This window comes from Pungitius pungitius, chromosome 2 (genome assembly GCF_949316345.1).
Source record: "Pungitius pungitius chromosome 2, fPunPun2.1, whole genome shotgun sequence".
NCBI classification, from domain to species: domain Eukaryota; kingdom Metazoa; phylum Chordata; class Actinopteri; order Perciformes; family Gasterosteidae; genus Pungitius; species Pungitius pungitius.
The window spans coordinates 31,688,781-31,702,967 of record NC_084901.1 but is presented as its reverse complement, the minus strand read 5'-3'; the positions used below and the strand labels follow the sequence as shown (position 1 = coordinate 31,702,967).

Below are 14,187 nucleotides of genomic sequence, written 5' to 3'. Positions count from 1 at the left end.
AAAGGAATGTAAAATACTAAATCTTTCCTAAAGGACATGGATTGAGACTCACTTGAGTAACCTAAAAGCTGCTGCAGACCAACTGATTCCATAATAAGCACCTGAACTGCTTTAGAACCCTCTGGCGTGGAAATGAAATATAGGCTCGGCGTGAATAAAATGGGAATGAGGGACTGGGGGCGGAGCGGACTGGACTAAACCACAGCACTGCATCCAAGCAGCACAAAATCACAGGGGATTAGTACCGTAGAAGCTGCCCCCGATGGGCAAAGAGCAGTGGGGGATGGGGCAGGTCAATGGTGTTGTGTCGCAGTTGATTTGAGCATTTTATATACGTCTTTTCATATATAATAGGAGTGAGTAGGTCTACTCTCACCAGGGGGGCAGTAGTTGGTTCTTTGACTGCTGCATAATGTTAATCTGACTGCTACCAACAGTGTTGCCCCTGTGTAGTAAATAGTAATCAACACACACACTTTGCGTTGAGTACAAGGAAAGATGCTCCTGTGGGGAAGCAATTAGACATGTACTTTCAGAGTTGCTTTACATTATTAGTGCTTGTGGTGATTAGCCGCTTTACTGCTACTTATTTACTTATAAACAAAGAACAGACCAGTAGTGTTTCCAGGGTTTCTACTAGAAGTTAACAGACTAATTGTTTTGGCTGATTAAATCTGGTCTCTTATGTTTAACTTTTTTTCAGAGGAACTCTGCTCAATTAGCGGCCACCACTCGAGATTTATTTTTTTCAGATAAATGTGCTAATATGAATATCTCCCGATGACCATCTCAATGACTGCTGGACAATCCAAACAAATGTTGGCCAATTAATTACATTACGAAAGTGTCAGTGATATTGAGCTATACAAATATCTTCTTGACAACAGTGGGTTAATGAGAGAACACCAGGATAAACCTGGAATAAGAATCTATTGGAATAATAAAATGTATCTGCGCTCCTACTTATTAATAAAGTAGAGCCTACATCGCAGGTTTACAGTTGTGAGCCAACTAATGAATTGTGTAAGTGTTCTCCAATTTTCATTTAGAGATCTGGTGACAGGAAGTCGTGAACAGTATTTGGCTTTTTTGATCCCAGCAAGAATACAAATTCCAATTTAAATGCAGTTTGCAACAACAGCAATTAAATGGGTGTGGTGTCCATGAATTATAGCACTGATATAGATGCAAATCGGCCGTTTTATAACCCAAAGCAGCTGTGCCTTTTGTGTTTGCCTGTCGTAATGCGGTCGTTCAGGAAAATATATCCCAGAGTTTCAACATACAGCAACGTAACCTTTTTGACAGCTGACTTAGCGCAACGGTTTACGATGACTAAAAGGATAACAAATGGATCGGGATTGATATCTGCAAAACACTGGCTGCACTGTAATCTGGACGTACATTTTGAGCTCTTGCTACACATTTTCTTTACCTGACAGCAACATTTCTTGCCCTCCTGCATCTGCAAAAACAAAAATAACAAAATTGGTCAGATTGCAGTTCTTAACAAAAATGTTGAAGTTGTTCAGCTACCCTAATAGGTTAAAAAAAAAAAAAAAACACATACCAGGAAGAGGAAATGCACACAACTTGACACCACAAATATTCTTTGGACTGATGCTGCCTTGTGTTTGCGCAAATTTATAAATTGAAATTGCTGTGTATAATCATCTGTGTTCCATGAGCCTTCAAAGTAGTTGCTTCTCACTAACTGCTCTCATTGTTTGTTTCAGGCTGGAAGGAAAGACCGGAGCGATGCTTTGAACACCGCCATTGACAGGATGACCAAGAAGACCAGAGACCTTCGCAGACAGGTTTGTAAAATTTATTTATATATAAATATATATCATCGTTACCACAGTCATTATTTTAAAGAAAAACGCAAGTGCCACCCACTTGTTGCCTTATCAACGCAATCTACTGTTGCTTTAGCATAGGGCAATAATGCTGACAGCACAACACGGAGGACCAAGTTACCCGGCAATATTTATAGTCGTGGCAAGACTGCACCCCGTGTGAACAAGTGGTCAAACAATCACTTATCTTTTCAAAATATTCAGCCAACTGCAATCAGGAGTCTGTTGTGCATTGTTATTTATGGCCGTGTACACCAGTTGCGTAGCGTTGTTTGTTTCTATAAATTTATTTTTGAATTAATGCTCATGGGGATATATTATTCTAATGGTGTCTCGTTTAGTTTTTTTTAAATGTATTTTTTTTTTAAATGTCTTCCTTCACAGCTGCGTAAAGCTGTCATGGACCATGTCTCCGACTCTTTCCTGGAGACCAATGTACCCCTCCTGGTCCTGATTGAAGCTGCAAAGAATGGCAACGAGAAGGAAGTGAAGGAATACGCACAGGTGTTCCGTGAGCACGCCAACAAGCTGATCGAGGTAATGTCACTTCGTCCTCCGGCGTCTCAGTTCTGTCTCTGTGGGTTTGTTCTTACAGATTCTCCTGTGATCCAACTTAAGGATCACAGCCCCTCAGAAAGCCGCAGTCTGGGAGCTTTCTACCTTAATGAAAACAAACATTGTAAACATTAGTTATTTTCGCTGGTTATTACATTTTTTTACACTCCCACACAAACGCACGTTTTGTAAAGAAGGTGAGGCTGATTCTAATCTGATTCCTAAAGTGAGGAGACTACCCAAACGTTGCCGTGTGGTCCCAGCAACAGATCAATTTTTTAAAGTACAACCAAAAGAATGAAACTACGACAACAACTCGAGGATAAGTGCTACCTCTGGGAAAATGATGTCCTTGCCACAACATATTGATGTACTATTCCTTATTGGACAACTCAAAGTGTTCCTTTATACAAAGATAAATCTCTTAAAAGGGGCCTAATGCCTCCTGCTTCTTGCCTCTCTCCGTGGTTGGTTTCAAGTGCTTATTGCGGGACGACAGATCTTTTTTAAGTCTCTGGCGTTGTAGACGTGTTAATGAGAATACAGATTTGTGGGGAGGGGGGGGCGGCAGCAAAGTGTTGGACTTTGATGGGGCAACAAGCTGATGGAAACCTGAGCGATGCTCCGTAGTGGTATTTCCCTCAGTTTCTCAAATGTCCCGTGTCACAGCGTGATACGCTGACATTTGAAAGTGACTTCTTCCCATGAGCAGATGGCCATGAGTGTAGCTGGATCAGTTGGCAAGTACACGCATTCATTGGGGAACCACTGTGGGGAGGGGACCCTGAAGGCCAGGGTGTCAGAAGTGGCATCAAAGGACGACATTTGTGGACTCGCCTAATGCTGAGGCATTGTAGCTTTAATCTGCTTAGAACACTGGGATACATAAAAGAAGCCCAGCTTTGATTAAAAGACTGTCGTTGAGTATGAATGGTTTTAAATGTTTTAGTCCTCTATACACCATAGTTGGTTGTGATAAAGTTGGATGGTGTCAATCCAAGTGCTTAAATGTAGTGATTAACAAACCTCAAGTTCTAATACAGTAATACTAATCACTTGGATCATATTAATATTTAAATATGCAGAATGTACATCCTATAATGTTGCAGCCACAAATTGCCACTTCTACTTAAACGTTTTTTTGCAAAGTATACAAACGTTTTATTGGTGTAGAGCAAGCCAACATCAATGCAGTAATAGATGAGCACCAGTAAGTTTTGAATCCCTTACCTCACTGAAAGGATCTCCATTTCCCTCTGAATGTGTCATGGGAAGTGGGTGTGGGATGGGGTTACGATGTCATGGCAAGAGTGAATATGTTTGGTTTTTAACACCTAGGGAGTTGATATCTCATGACTGATATGTCCCTTACTCAGATTTGCAGCACTTGCTGTTCCTGATTTTCCTGTTTGTATGACATCAGTTGTTTATTTGAAGCCTGCCTTAAGGCAAATGGTCCACAGTGACCCACATTCATTAGTTGTCCCCTTTTTAAGCAGTTCCTCTACTCTTGTTAGTCAAAATGTATGGAAGTAAATCTGTCATCGGGTGTTGAAAGAAAAAGGTGATTGAATTTCTAGCACTGAATATTTATGCATTGAAATTATGTATCTGAATGTGCGCCTCTGTCCACGGCTAATCTTGCATCTTGGCAAATGAAACCAGTTTTAAAGACGGTTATTTTAAACACTGACAAGGATTCAGCTTATCCTAATAAATATTCCAATAATGCAGGGGGTAAGAGACTTGAATGGCGAGTAATTTATCTAATAGAATAAAGTGTTAAAGCGCCTTATGTTGGGGTCTTTGCTATCTATGCATTGAATGGAGGCTCCTTTTTTTTCCCTCCCCAGATTGTAAGAAGTCTTTTGTTGAAGAACTTGGGAGTCGCTCCCCAGCATTCGATGCTGATAGACTTTTGAGTTTGAGTATTTTGCGGCGGCGTGGTGTCTGGACGGGGGATTCGCATACTGTGGGTGTTTTTCATTCAATCACACGCTGCAGCCGTGGTCGTGGCAGACGGCCCCGGGGGACATCTTCACTCTGCGGAGTGAACCTCTCTAGGTCGTAATGTTATTGGTTTGTGTTCGGATACAAGGAAACTACGGCAACGAATGTCTTATTTTTTGCGGTTGTTGAGTGTTTTATTTTTTATTTTCGTCCCATGTTACTTTGTGTTTTTGAAGAGAAATTCATCATCTTTCGAGTGGGGGGGATAATTGACTCGGCTTAGTGTTGTTTCCCTTGTGCTCGGGAAGTGGGTGGAGATTTAAGCGCACTTTTGCAGAGGGAGAATCCCAAGAAGACGGCTGGATAAATAAAAATGTGGATAGTTAGGATCTGTAATGTCGTCTTTGAGCCTGGCCAAAAGATGGTAGAGACCTGATAAGGGATCAGTTTACATTGTTTTGGATACGTTTATTTTCCCTGCGTGAATTATTTTTGATTATGGGCTTTGGAGTAAGGAACCACGACTTTCAACTTGGCAAACCAGGATGCAGCGATGCCATCGCTGAGGTGTGACCAATGATCCCAATGAGATGGTGTAATCAGCAGTGGCAATGGCCAGAATAGCAATGTCTTTCTACCCTGCCTAAAGCCTGTTGTTCAATGCATAGAAAGCAGAAGCAAATAATGAAATGTGTTTACTTTTGTATGTTTTTACTTTTGTATTGTATTTTTAAACCTGACTTGACTTATCTCAAGCTTCCAAACGTCTCTTATAGCAAGCCTCTAAGGAATGCAGCTCAAAATGTTTACCTGTGATTTTATTAAAAGCAACAATGACATTGCATCTAACTTTGTAGCTGCTATTTTGATTTTGTGGAACGAAAGTAAGGAATGTAAACCAGTGCATTTAGACCTTTGTTTATAGCGTCTCTGTAAACTCCCCTGACACTTACAGCCACATGATGGCAGGTGGGAGGGCATTACTTGACTTTCGGGTGGAATTTTCCCGTTTGGATTGCTCCGCAGCCTCTTTATGCTGAAATGGCTTATTTTCCAGTAGCGGCGTGATAAGAGTGAGGGAAGGCTTATGTGAAAGATCAGGGAAGTGAAAGGCCAGGTCTTCCCAAAAAGTGCCAGTTTTTCCTTTTACGTAACAACTCTCTCAACCTTCCTCTCGGGTCTCTGCATTTCCCTCCCTGTGTGGTCCCTGCACGCGTTGGGATGTTTATATCAACGTTTCAGTGCTTCACCAGCGCGGTGGAATAAGCGCTTCTCATCAGCAAAATTGCTTTGGAAATTGCAAGGGGCATCTTCTGGCAGAACTCGAAGTGACGGAGGAGGCGAGGGCTGCTCGCGTTCATCCACGCCGCCACTCTCGCACCCAGCAACGCATTCCTTGTTCTCTTCACAGCTTTGCTCCAAATTCCGTCCTGTCATAATATAATTTTATCTGGAGATCAGAGACCCCCCAGTAGAGTTCATTAGGGCAAACGTGAGCCGTGACAAGACCACATGGGGTCAGAATCGACCTCATTAAACCTATTCAAATGAATCCCCGGGCTGTGTATTATAAACATTCATTTGATCAAGCTTTAGGCTCCTTTTTGTGACTGCCTGTCATGTTTAAATGCATTCTATCGTGAAGGTTCTGTTATTGTGGTGAAACTGCACTTTTGTTTATTACCACTGTAATCGCCTCACTGCTTATGTTGCTGCGTGACCCAGATCTCTGTGAATGAATCGTTGACTTACAAATATGACTGATTCATTACTGAAACTATGAAAATCAGATTGCAACCCTTGTTCCTGCTGTAGTGAAATCCAGATGTTATTTTTATTCCCCTTTTTTTATAGTTGATTGTGTTTCAGCACATTTACTGTCCATTTGATAATCCCGCATTTGGCATTGTTCCTGACATCCCAGGCGTGTTGTTTCAGCATGGTTGCCAGCATATCCCTACCCACAAATGGGAATATTCAAAGCCCCTGACCTAAATGTTGTCAATATGATTAGATGCATAATGGGGCTGCGCGAGAAGCTAAAATGTACATTTAGAAATGTTTGTGCAAAAACGTAATAAAGTATCCAGAATATTTGCCTTTCTAATCCAGGACTGCAATGGCAATCTGGCAGCCCTCTGATTTATACCACAAAATAGCCATGTCGTTGAATCAACTTGCGTTTGGAGAAATGTACTTTTGGGAAACACAAAATGGTAAACTGAGTGCTATCATATTGCAGCTTTATGAATTAATCCTCAGCTTTGGTTTGTATTCCACAGGGAATGTGTTTGTACTGCAGAGCTGCTCCATTTCTGAATTATTACGATGGTGCTTGTGTTTGGGATTGTTTGAGATTCAATGATTTCTTTGTTTCTATCTAAATCTAGACGTTAGAGTCCTTGTGTTCGGCGAAGACTGACGTGTGTGTGTGTTCTTAGGTGGCCAACCTGGCATGCTCCATCTCCAACAACGAGGAGGGAGTGAAGCTGGTCCGCATGGCAGCATCTCAACTGGAAACTCTTTGCCCCCAGGTTTGTGACTGATTCGCCCCCAAATTCTATCTCAATGATCGTGCGCCTCTATGGGAGGCTTCCGCATTGTCTCTTAATAAAAGTTAGGAGTGTCACTTATTTAAAACTGAAATTGGTGCATTATAACAAACTATTTAATGCCGGATTTTTAGATCAAGACTCTGTACTATATTATATGCCCAGATCAGGTTAGGTTATTAGGATATTTTTAATAAGACACCGCTTTGTCCTCATGTGGCGAGGGGCCTTGTGAATACGCTATACGCTAATTTCTTTCAACGTCCTGAATTTGTGCTAAAAAGGTGAAGTGACCTGAACACACAACGGTGTATTCATTTGATTAATAATAGAATGTGGAAAGTAGTCACAAACATGCCTCACAGAAGCGGCCTCGCTAGCAGTTATGATAATGAGTTACCGGTGCAGAGACAAGGGCACGATCCCCTGCAGGTTCCCCCACCTCATTTTCTTTCAGTTGCAACCTTCCGAATGCAACACCACCTGGGTTGTGAATTCCGGGTCTCAGTTGGTGAGGCTGAAAATGGATGTTGTTTTGTCTTCTGCCCTTTACCTGGTATTCACCAACTACATACAAAAAGAGGAATCCCTACAGAAAGTCCATTTTATTTATTCATATTGCAATTTCATAATGTATCATTAGGATTAGAATGAAGTTGCCACAGATTGTGCGTGATCCGTATCAGAGCGGTCTGTTTTACATCGAGCGATGTGTAATATCTGCATTAGACGACCAATGGAATCACATTTTGTACAAATACAATAACGGTTTTCCTTATCCGGGATTTTAATGTTTTGGTATTCCTTTTTAGTCTATTGATTCAGTCACTGTTTGTGTCCTCACCTCTCACCTGTGCTAGACTCTCATCCAGCACCAAAGGAGCTGTATTTCCGCGCTTCTGCTCCCAATTTCCAAAACTTTGGTCTTTCCTCAGTTTAGAAATGTTCAAACTGCAACATTAAAATGGCTTGATCCCACTCTGATTTAATTTGACATATGCTCTGAACATAGAGGGACGACTTATGTAGTGTTAGAATGAAGGGCATCAATAGCTTGTTGTCTGTGTCCACCATTGATTCTGTCTTTTCATCCCCTTACCATTTTAACCGTCTGTCTCATCTGCTCCCCTGAGTCTCACCCGACCTCGACTGTGCTGCCACCACTTTTTTAATCTCCTCTAATGACTCCCATTCATCTTGAGCTTTGCAATTCACAGGTGTTTCTTGCCCCAAAACAAACAGCTTAGTTGTATTTTGTTGCAATCCTTCAAAACACTGAGTCTATAATCATTCCCTAGAATGAATTGGCTTCACGCTGCAGTCCCAGCATTGGGGTGTAAGAATGGGAGAGGGGGTGCGGAGGGCTTCGTGCAATCAACCTATGCTAATGTTGTGGTTGAGGGCTGTGCTGTAATGGAGCTTTAATGGCTGTAATTGGGTGATTACAGGTGATTAATGCAGCGTTGGCCCTTGCTGCCAAGCCCAACAGTAAGGTGGCCCAGGACAATATGGATTTGTTCAAGGAGCAGTGGGAGAAGCAAGTCCGCGTCCTCACCGACGCCGTCGATGACATAACGTCCATCGATGACTTCCTCTGCGTGTCTGGTGAGTTCGCCATGCAATCAGAATGATTTTTGAGTTATGAGTAATTGGTGTTTTAGCGGCCTTGGTCTTTAAATAAAAAATACATTTTAAATGTGTAACCTGACCTTATTGTTTGGGATTCCATTTTGGATTTGCACAAGGCACGTATTGGTGATATTAGTCCTTAAAGAGCCACACTGATTCGGCTATCTGAGGACGCAGTGAAGAATCAGCGACACCATGTCTGAAATTGACATCCTGTCACGTGTATTAAAATGCACAAATGGTTTGTCGTGCGTACCCTCAAAGCGTTCTCGTTAAGCATTAAGCAGAGTGACTTCTCACCTCCAGCCAAGGGCGGACGATAATTTACACAGTGAAAATTTGCATTTTACAGGCTACACATCAATAATCAGAATTTGTCTTTAGCCCTCCCCATCCCATACTTGAGATTCCCAGTGGCCCTCTTAATTTGAGGACTATGCAAACACAGAATCTCAATATTACTAGTATCAACATGTTCCGTTTTTGATTAAAGCTGGTCTCCGGTGAAAACAAATCCGAACACTAAGCGCTTTGCATCCAGGCGGTATGATGCCATGTTTGGATTTGTTTGAGTATTGCAGTATACACCATTAACTGCTGCATTGTGTTCTGTCCCCAGAGAACCACATCCTGGAGGATGTGAATAAGTGTGTCATCGCTCTGCAGGAGAAAGATGTTGACGGTTTGGATCGCACTGCCGGGGCCATCAGAGGCCGTGCCGCCAGAGTCGTCCACGTGGTCACCTCTGAAATGGACAATTATGAACCTGGAATCTACACTGAGAAGGTCTTGGAGGCCACCAAGCTCCTCACCAACACAGGTACCACAGGAACGAGCCAAAGACAACATCCTGCATACACGTAATTTCTGACAGGTGTATTGAGATTACAAATGCCATGAGTCAGACCGGGAAACACCTGATTTCGTGCTATTAGCATAGCATGTTTCGCTCGAGTCAGTTATCTTATTTCTTTGATTCTGAACATTGACAAGAAAGCTTGTACATTCCAAAGGACAACGCTGTGATTTATAGTAATGCAACTACATATCTCTTTTATGAAACTAGCGTGTTGCAAAAGATTGTCATTCTTCTGTAAGAAGGGCACAGTGAGCAGTTAGCCATAAAAGATTCAGACACCTCCAGAATGTTTTGGGGCGAAGTGCATTTTACTCTGAAGTTTCCGTTGGTGTACTTGAAATGAATCCTCCACTGGGAGAGTCAACCACAGGCTCCGATTCCACTGACAATACTGATCTGCACCGTCGGCACCTTGCAGTTGTCGGATAGCCCCGAACATCTTAACCCAAGTTACATCACAGAAGTAGTTGTTGTCCATATTCGGTGCTTTTTGATTATGAGCCAGAATGTGAGCGGTGTCGCTAGGAAGCTAACAAGATGGTAGAAAGACTTGTTGGTTGTCAGATTTGGAAATTGCTTGTCCCTCTTGAGGGTGAGCCCACTGGAAAGCTGGATATGCAGACGTCAGCTTTAATCGGATTTCTTCTGTTGCTGAGCTCTGAAGACATTGACTGTCGTGAGGTGTTTTTTTTCTTTTTTTTTCTGCTGCTTAAAAAAGTGAATTTAGGTTCAAACTCAAGAGTTGCTTTTTAATGTGGAATCTCTGCACTGATATGCACTGTCAACCGTGTGACAAATATAGGCAGGTATATGTGTGTAACCAGGCAAGAATATAAAGTTTTTCATAGGTTTCATGAGTTAGTTTCAAGTTTTAAAGATTGTCTTGTTTTCCTTCAGTCAACCAGTATAACATTTTAACTGTTTTGATAACTTAAGTGAAAATGTCCGTTGGACTAAACACTATTGATGTTCGATGTCTGAATGAGTAAAAGATGAGATCAGTAAATAACAAACAAATCCTGTGGTGTCTCCAGGCATCTATTTGAAAAACAATGTGTGCTAATGTTGTATATTTTGATGGATTTGGTAGAGGACATTGTGCTCTGAGAAAGAATAGGAGACTAAAATCAAGTTGTGGTTCTGGAGTTCATACTAGACAATGCGTTTTGGCTGCTTTGTGTCTGAATGGAGGCGACTTGAAAGACTAATCAGTTAGAAGTTGAGGGAAATGATCACTTTGACCGAAACAAAGCGCTGCGAGATTTTGCCCCAACACACAAAACTGCAGGTTAGAAACGCTCTGCACCCCATGCTAATTTAATATTTTTATTTCCTGCTCTTGCGGCTCTCTGCCTCCATGTGCATCCATCCCACTCCTGTGAAGGCCCAGCTGAATCCTCAATACTGCATTTGAAATGTTATTTAAATCAGATTGTCTGGAGAGCCTCTGGAGCTGTTGTTATATTGTCAATGGGGCAAGGTACATGCCTACTGGGAGAGCTTTGTGAAACATGACCCATCTATTGGAAAACTCTATTATGCCAAATCCAGGATGTATTCCCCAGAGCATTTGTTCACTTTCTCTCAAACAACTCAAAGTAAATGGTTGTAAAGTAAGCCAGCAGACCAACAGTGTTAAATTCAGTCCTTCAAAAGCTGAGTCTAATGACAACACTTTCAATTAAGCATTCTGAAGCTGCTATCTTCACTGGCGCAGCAGGAAAGGTATCTGAGGGGATAGTCTTTAATACCATAGTTTATAATTTCTCATGTCTTTTGATGACCTTCAGTCTGAGGACGATGGCCATAGATGGGCATTAGTAAGGAAACTGAGCCGAGGCACACTGCCCTTGGTCCAAATGCTTTTACGCTCCCATTGGCTCAGTCTGTTTTGTGTTGGAGCTGATGCCTGGAGAAGGGGTTACTTTTTGCAAAACAAAGCGCTGTATGTTGTTTTTTTCAAATATCCTTGTGCCATATCACAGGCCATCCCTCACTCGATATACCAGTTTGTAGTCCGCTTCTTTTATGCTGTGCTCACCTACAGGCCATTGACCTTTCTTAATGTTTTTTTTGAAGAGTGAGTCTTCATCAACATTGTTTTTCTTTTCCCCCTTCTTCCACCCATCCTTCATCTCACCTTCGTCAGTCATGCCACGGTTCACAGAGCAAGTCGAGTCTGCAGTGGAGGCCTTGAGTGCAAACCCCTCCCTACCTGTGGATGAGAATGAGTTCATCGACGCGTCTCGTCTGGTATATGATGGCATCCGCGACATCCGCAAGGCTGTCCTCATGATCAGAGTAAGTTGTACCTCTCCAGCAGCCTAATGCTTGATTTCATTTATTTTTATTTATTTTTTCCCCCGCCCATGAGCAAAAAACATTTTTGGCCTTCTTCCCAATTACCAGGAAGAGGAGCTTTTTGATGGTCATTGACTATTTTAGTGTGATGTAATGATTTATAAATGTTGTGAAATGCTGTTTAAAGCTGTTTTTTATTTTTACTTTCTAGACTAGAATTTCTAGTTTATTTTAGTTTATTGCAGATACCCAAAATTCAAGCCTACCTAGTCAAAGTGAACATTTAAAATTTTCAAATTTGTGGGAAAAGCAGCGATTTACCACTTTTACCATCGATGTGTATTGGACTTTCAATTTCAGAATTTCTTAGGTATCTAGAAAGAACGTAATTCATGTCGTCAATAGAACTCTCATGAGGAAAAATTCATTTTTGATATCTACAATCCAGTTATTAATGTTCATCATTTGGATTTCATGTATCCTAAATGACAATAGAAAGCATTTCCGTAATCCATGTCATTTTGAAAACATTCACAAGAATATTAGTTTATCTAAAATATTCTTTTTGATGGGGAAAATGGGATAAAATATATCTCCAATACAAGTCTGAGGCTCGCCACTAATGGTCAAAATGGCCACTTATGCTTTTAAAGGATTTAAGGGTGAATTTAGTTAATACTACTGCAATCAACTCTTTGGATATTCAGATCTCCCAGTAGGCGACTGAGTTGATTATTTTGAGTTACCGTTCTGTTTAGTAGGAATATCATTTTTAATAGGACTATTTCTATGCATCTAAGAGCACCAGATGCTCTTAATGCAACAAGAAAATCTGTGTATGCGTGCCGTCCGAGAAGCCAATGATTAACTCGTCTCATGCAAGAGCAGACCTAATTGACCAGTCTTGCAATGTAGTGCGACAACAGCCTCCGTTGTCTGTGGGCTAATGGCCTTTGCTTGAGTAGGTCTCTAACTGAGACAGATGGTAGTTGGGTACCTAATTGACTGACAATGCGCTGACCAAAAAAAGAAGCATGCTCCAGTTAATGAAAAAAGTAAAATGGATAGTTCTTAAGGATTAACTACTTTGACTACACAACACTACAAAATTAGATGTTCTATATCTTAAGAAGTGGAAGAATTTATTTAAACCTCATGTCATGTGTAATGGTACCTAATTACATGTACCACATTGAGACACAGTGGGCTGGATGTTTTGTATTTTTTATGCCGTCCCCCATTATTTTCAGCACTTAAATCTTTCGAATTGGAATCATTAGTCGCGATGGCACAATTGCGTTGACAATGGTGCTCCACAACGGTGCCTGGGCTTTCGTGAATAATAAATAATACTGCTTAGACAGACAAGAACCAAAAGAGGGGGGACCATTATGCAGCATTTGCATTATAACAAGCAATTGATTTAAGATGGAGCTTTTAATTAGCATTCTTGAGTTGGACTGTGAGCTAGAGAACTATATTCACTTTCCAGCTGCCCCGGCTTCATTCTTGTTATCCAGATTGATTAAGCTGTTAACATTGGGCCTTTGGGGCTGGCTGAACACTAGCTGGTCATCTAAAAATAAAAATAAGTTTTCAATGATTTAGTTGATCACGTGTGTGAGCTAATCCTCACAGGTTTTGTGGTGTTAATTCAGCATGAAGTGCCTCATCTGCTCAGCAGAGTAGTTACACAATTTCCAGCAACATCTGCACAGCCGTCTACCACAGCAGTCTACTCTTAATTGCTGTTTGCAATGAGACAAGACAAGTGAATCAAAAAAATAATTTCTATTTGGAAGAACCTTTTGCCCGTCAACTGCCTTTCATGTGAAACTGACCCAAGTTCTACCCCCCAAAAATGAGATTTATTGTAAAATCTCAATCTGTTGTGGTCAATAAATCTAGATTTATTGAGCACAACTTGTCCAGAGGGCATGACTACATGCATGCGCGACACGGGGGTACTCTTTAAATCAGAACAGACAAGTGTGTGTGGTTGGGGCTGCTCCAGATAGACAAGTCTTTGACCTCTGTAAGTGGTGCCCAGGCGGCCTCTGTTGGATGGCTCTTGGATATCTGACAGGCAGAGTGAGCCCTCTCCCCACCTACGGCGACATCAGAGAATATGCCTCCCAGACATCCAACTGTCGCAAAGTCAGGGCGCTGCTGACAGCGAGATACGGGGGCAGCTGTCGGTACCTTTTTGATTTGTGCGGTGCGCCGTGGCCTGAGGTGATTTTCGCGAAGAATGGCTTTTTTTCACCGAGGCTATGAGGTGAATGTCACTTAAAACAAAATAGAAATAAATCGCTAACGTACATTTAAACTGCCATGTCCATATCTGTATCAGCAGTCAGAATATTGTAATTTGAGGTCGGTCCCGTCTTCTTGTGGTATCGTGGGATGGTCATTTGTTCCGCGCAGTGGTTGGTACTGATGGAACTGAATATTTTAGCTCAATTCAGACAATTGCCAGTCT

General features: G+C 41.6%; 1 protein-coding gene across 2 annotated transcripts in view; it reads left to right on the top strand.

The window, feature by feature from the left end:
- Positions 1 to 14,187, top strand: part of ctnna1 (catenin (cadherin-associated protein), alpha 1) — a 62,571-nt gene that overhangs the window by 30,008 nt on the left and 18,376 nt on the right. For both annotated transcript variants that reach the window (XM_037459617.2, XM_037459616.2), the window contains exons 8-13: positions 1,737 to 1,817; positions 2,244 to 2,396; positions 6,806 to 6,898; positions 8,365 to 8,521; positions 9,165 to 9,365; positions 11,554 to 11,705. In XM_037459617.2, coding sequence (XP_037315514.1) covers positions 1,737 to 1,817; positions 2,244 to 2,396; positions 6,806 to 6,898; positions 8,365 to 8,521; positions 9,165 to 9,365; positions 11,554 to 11,705 — 837 coding nt within the window. The remainder of the gene's footprint in view (positions 1 to 1,736; positions 1,818 to 2,243; positions 2,397 to 6,805; positions 6,899 to 8,364; positions 8,522 to 9,164; positions 9,366 to 11,553; positions 11,706 to 14,187) is intronic.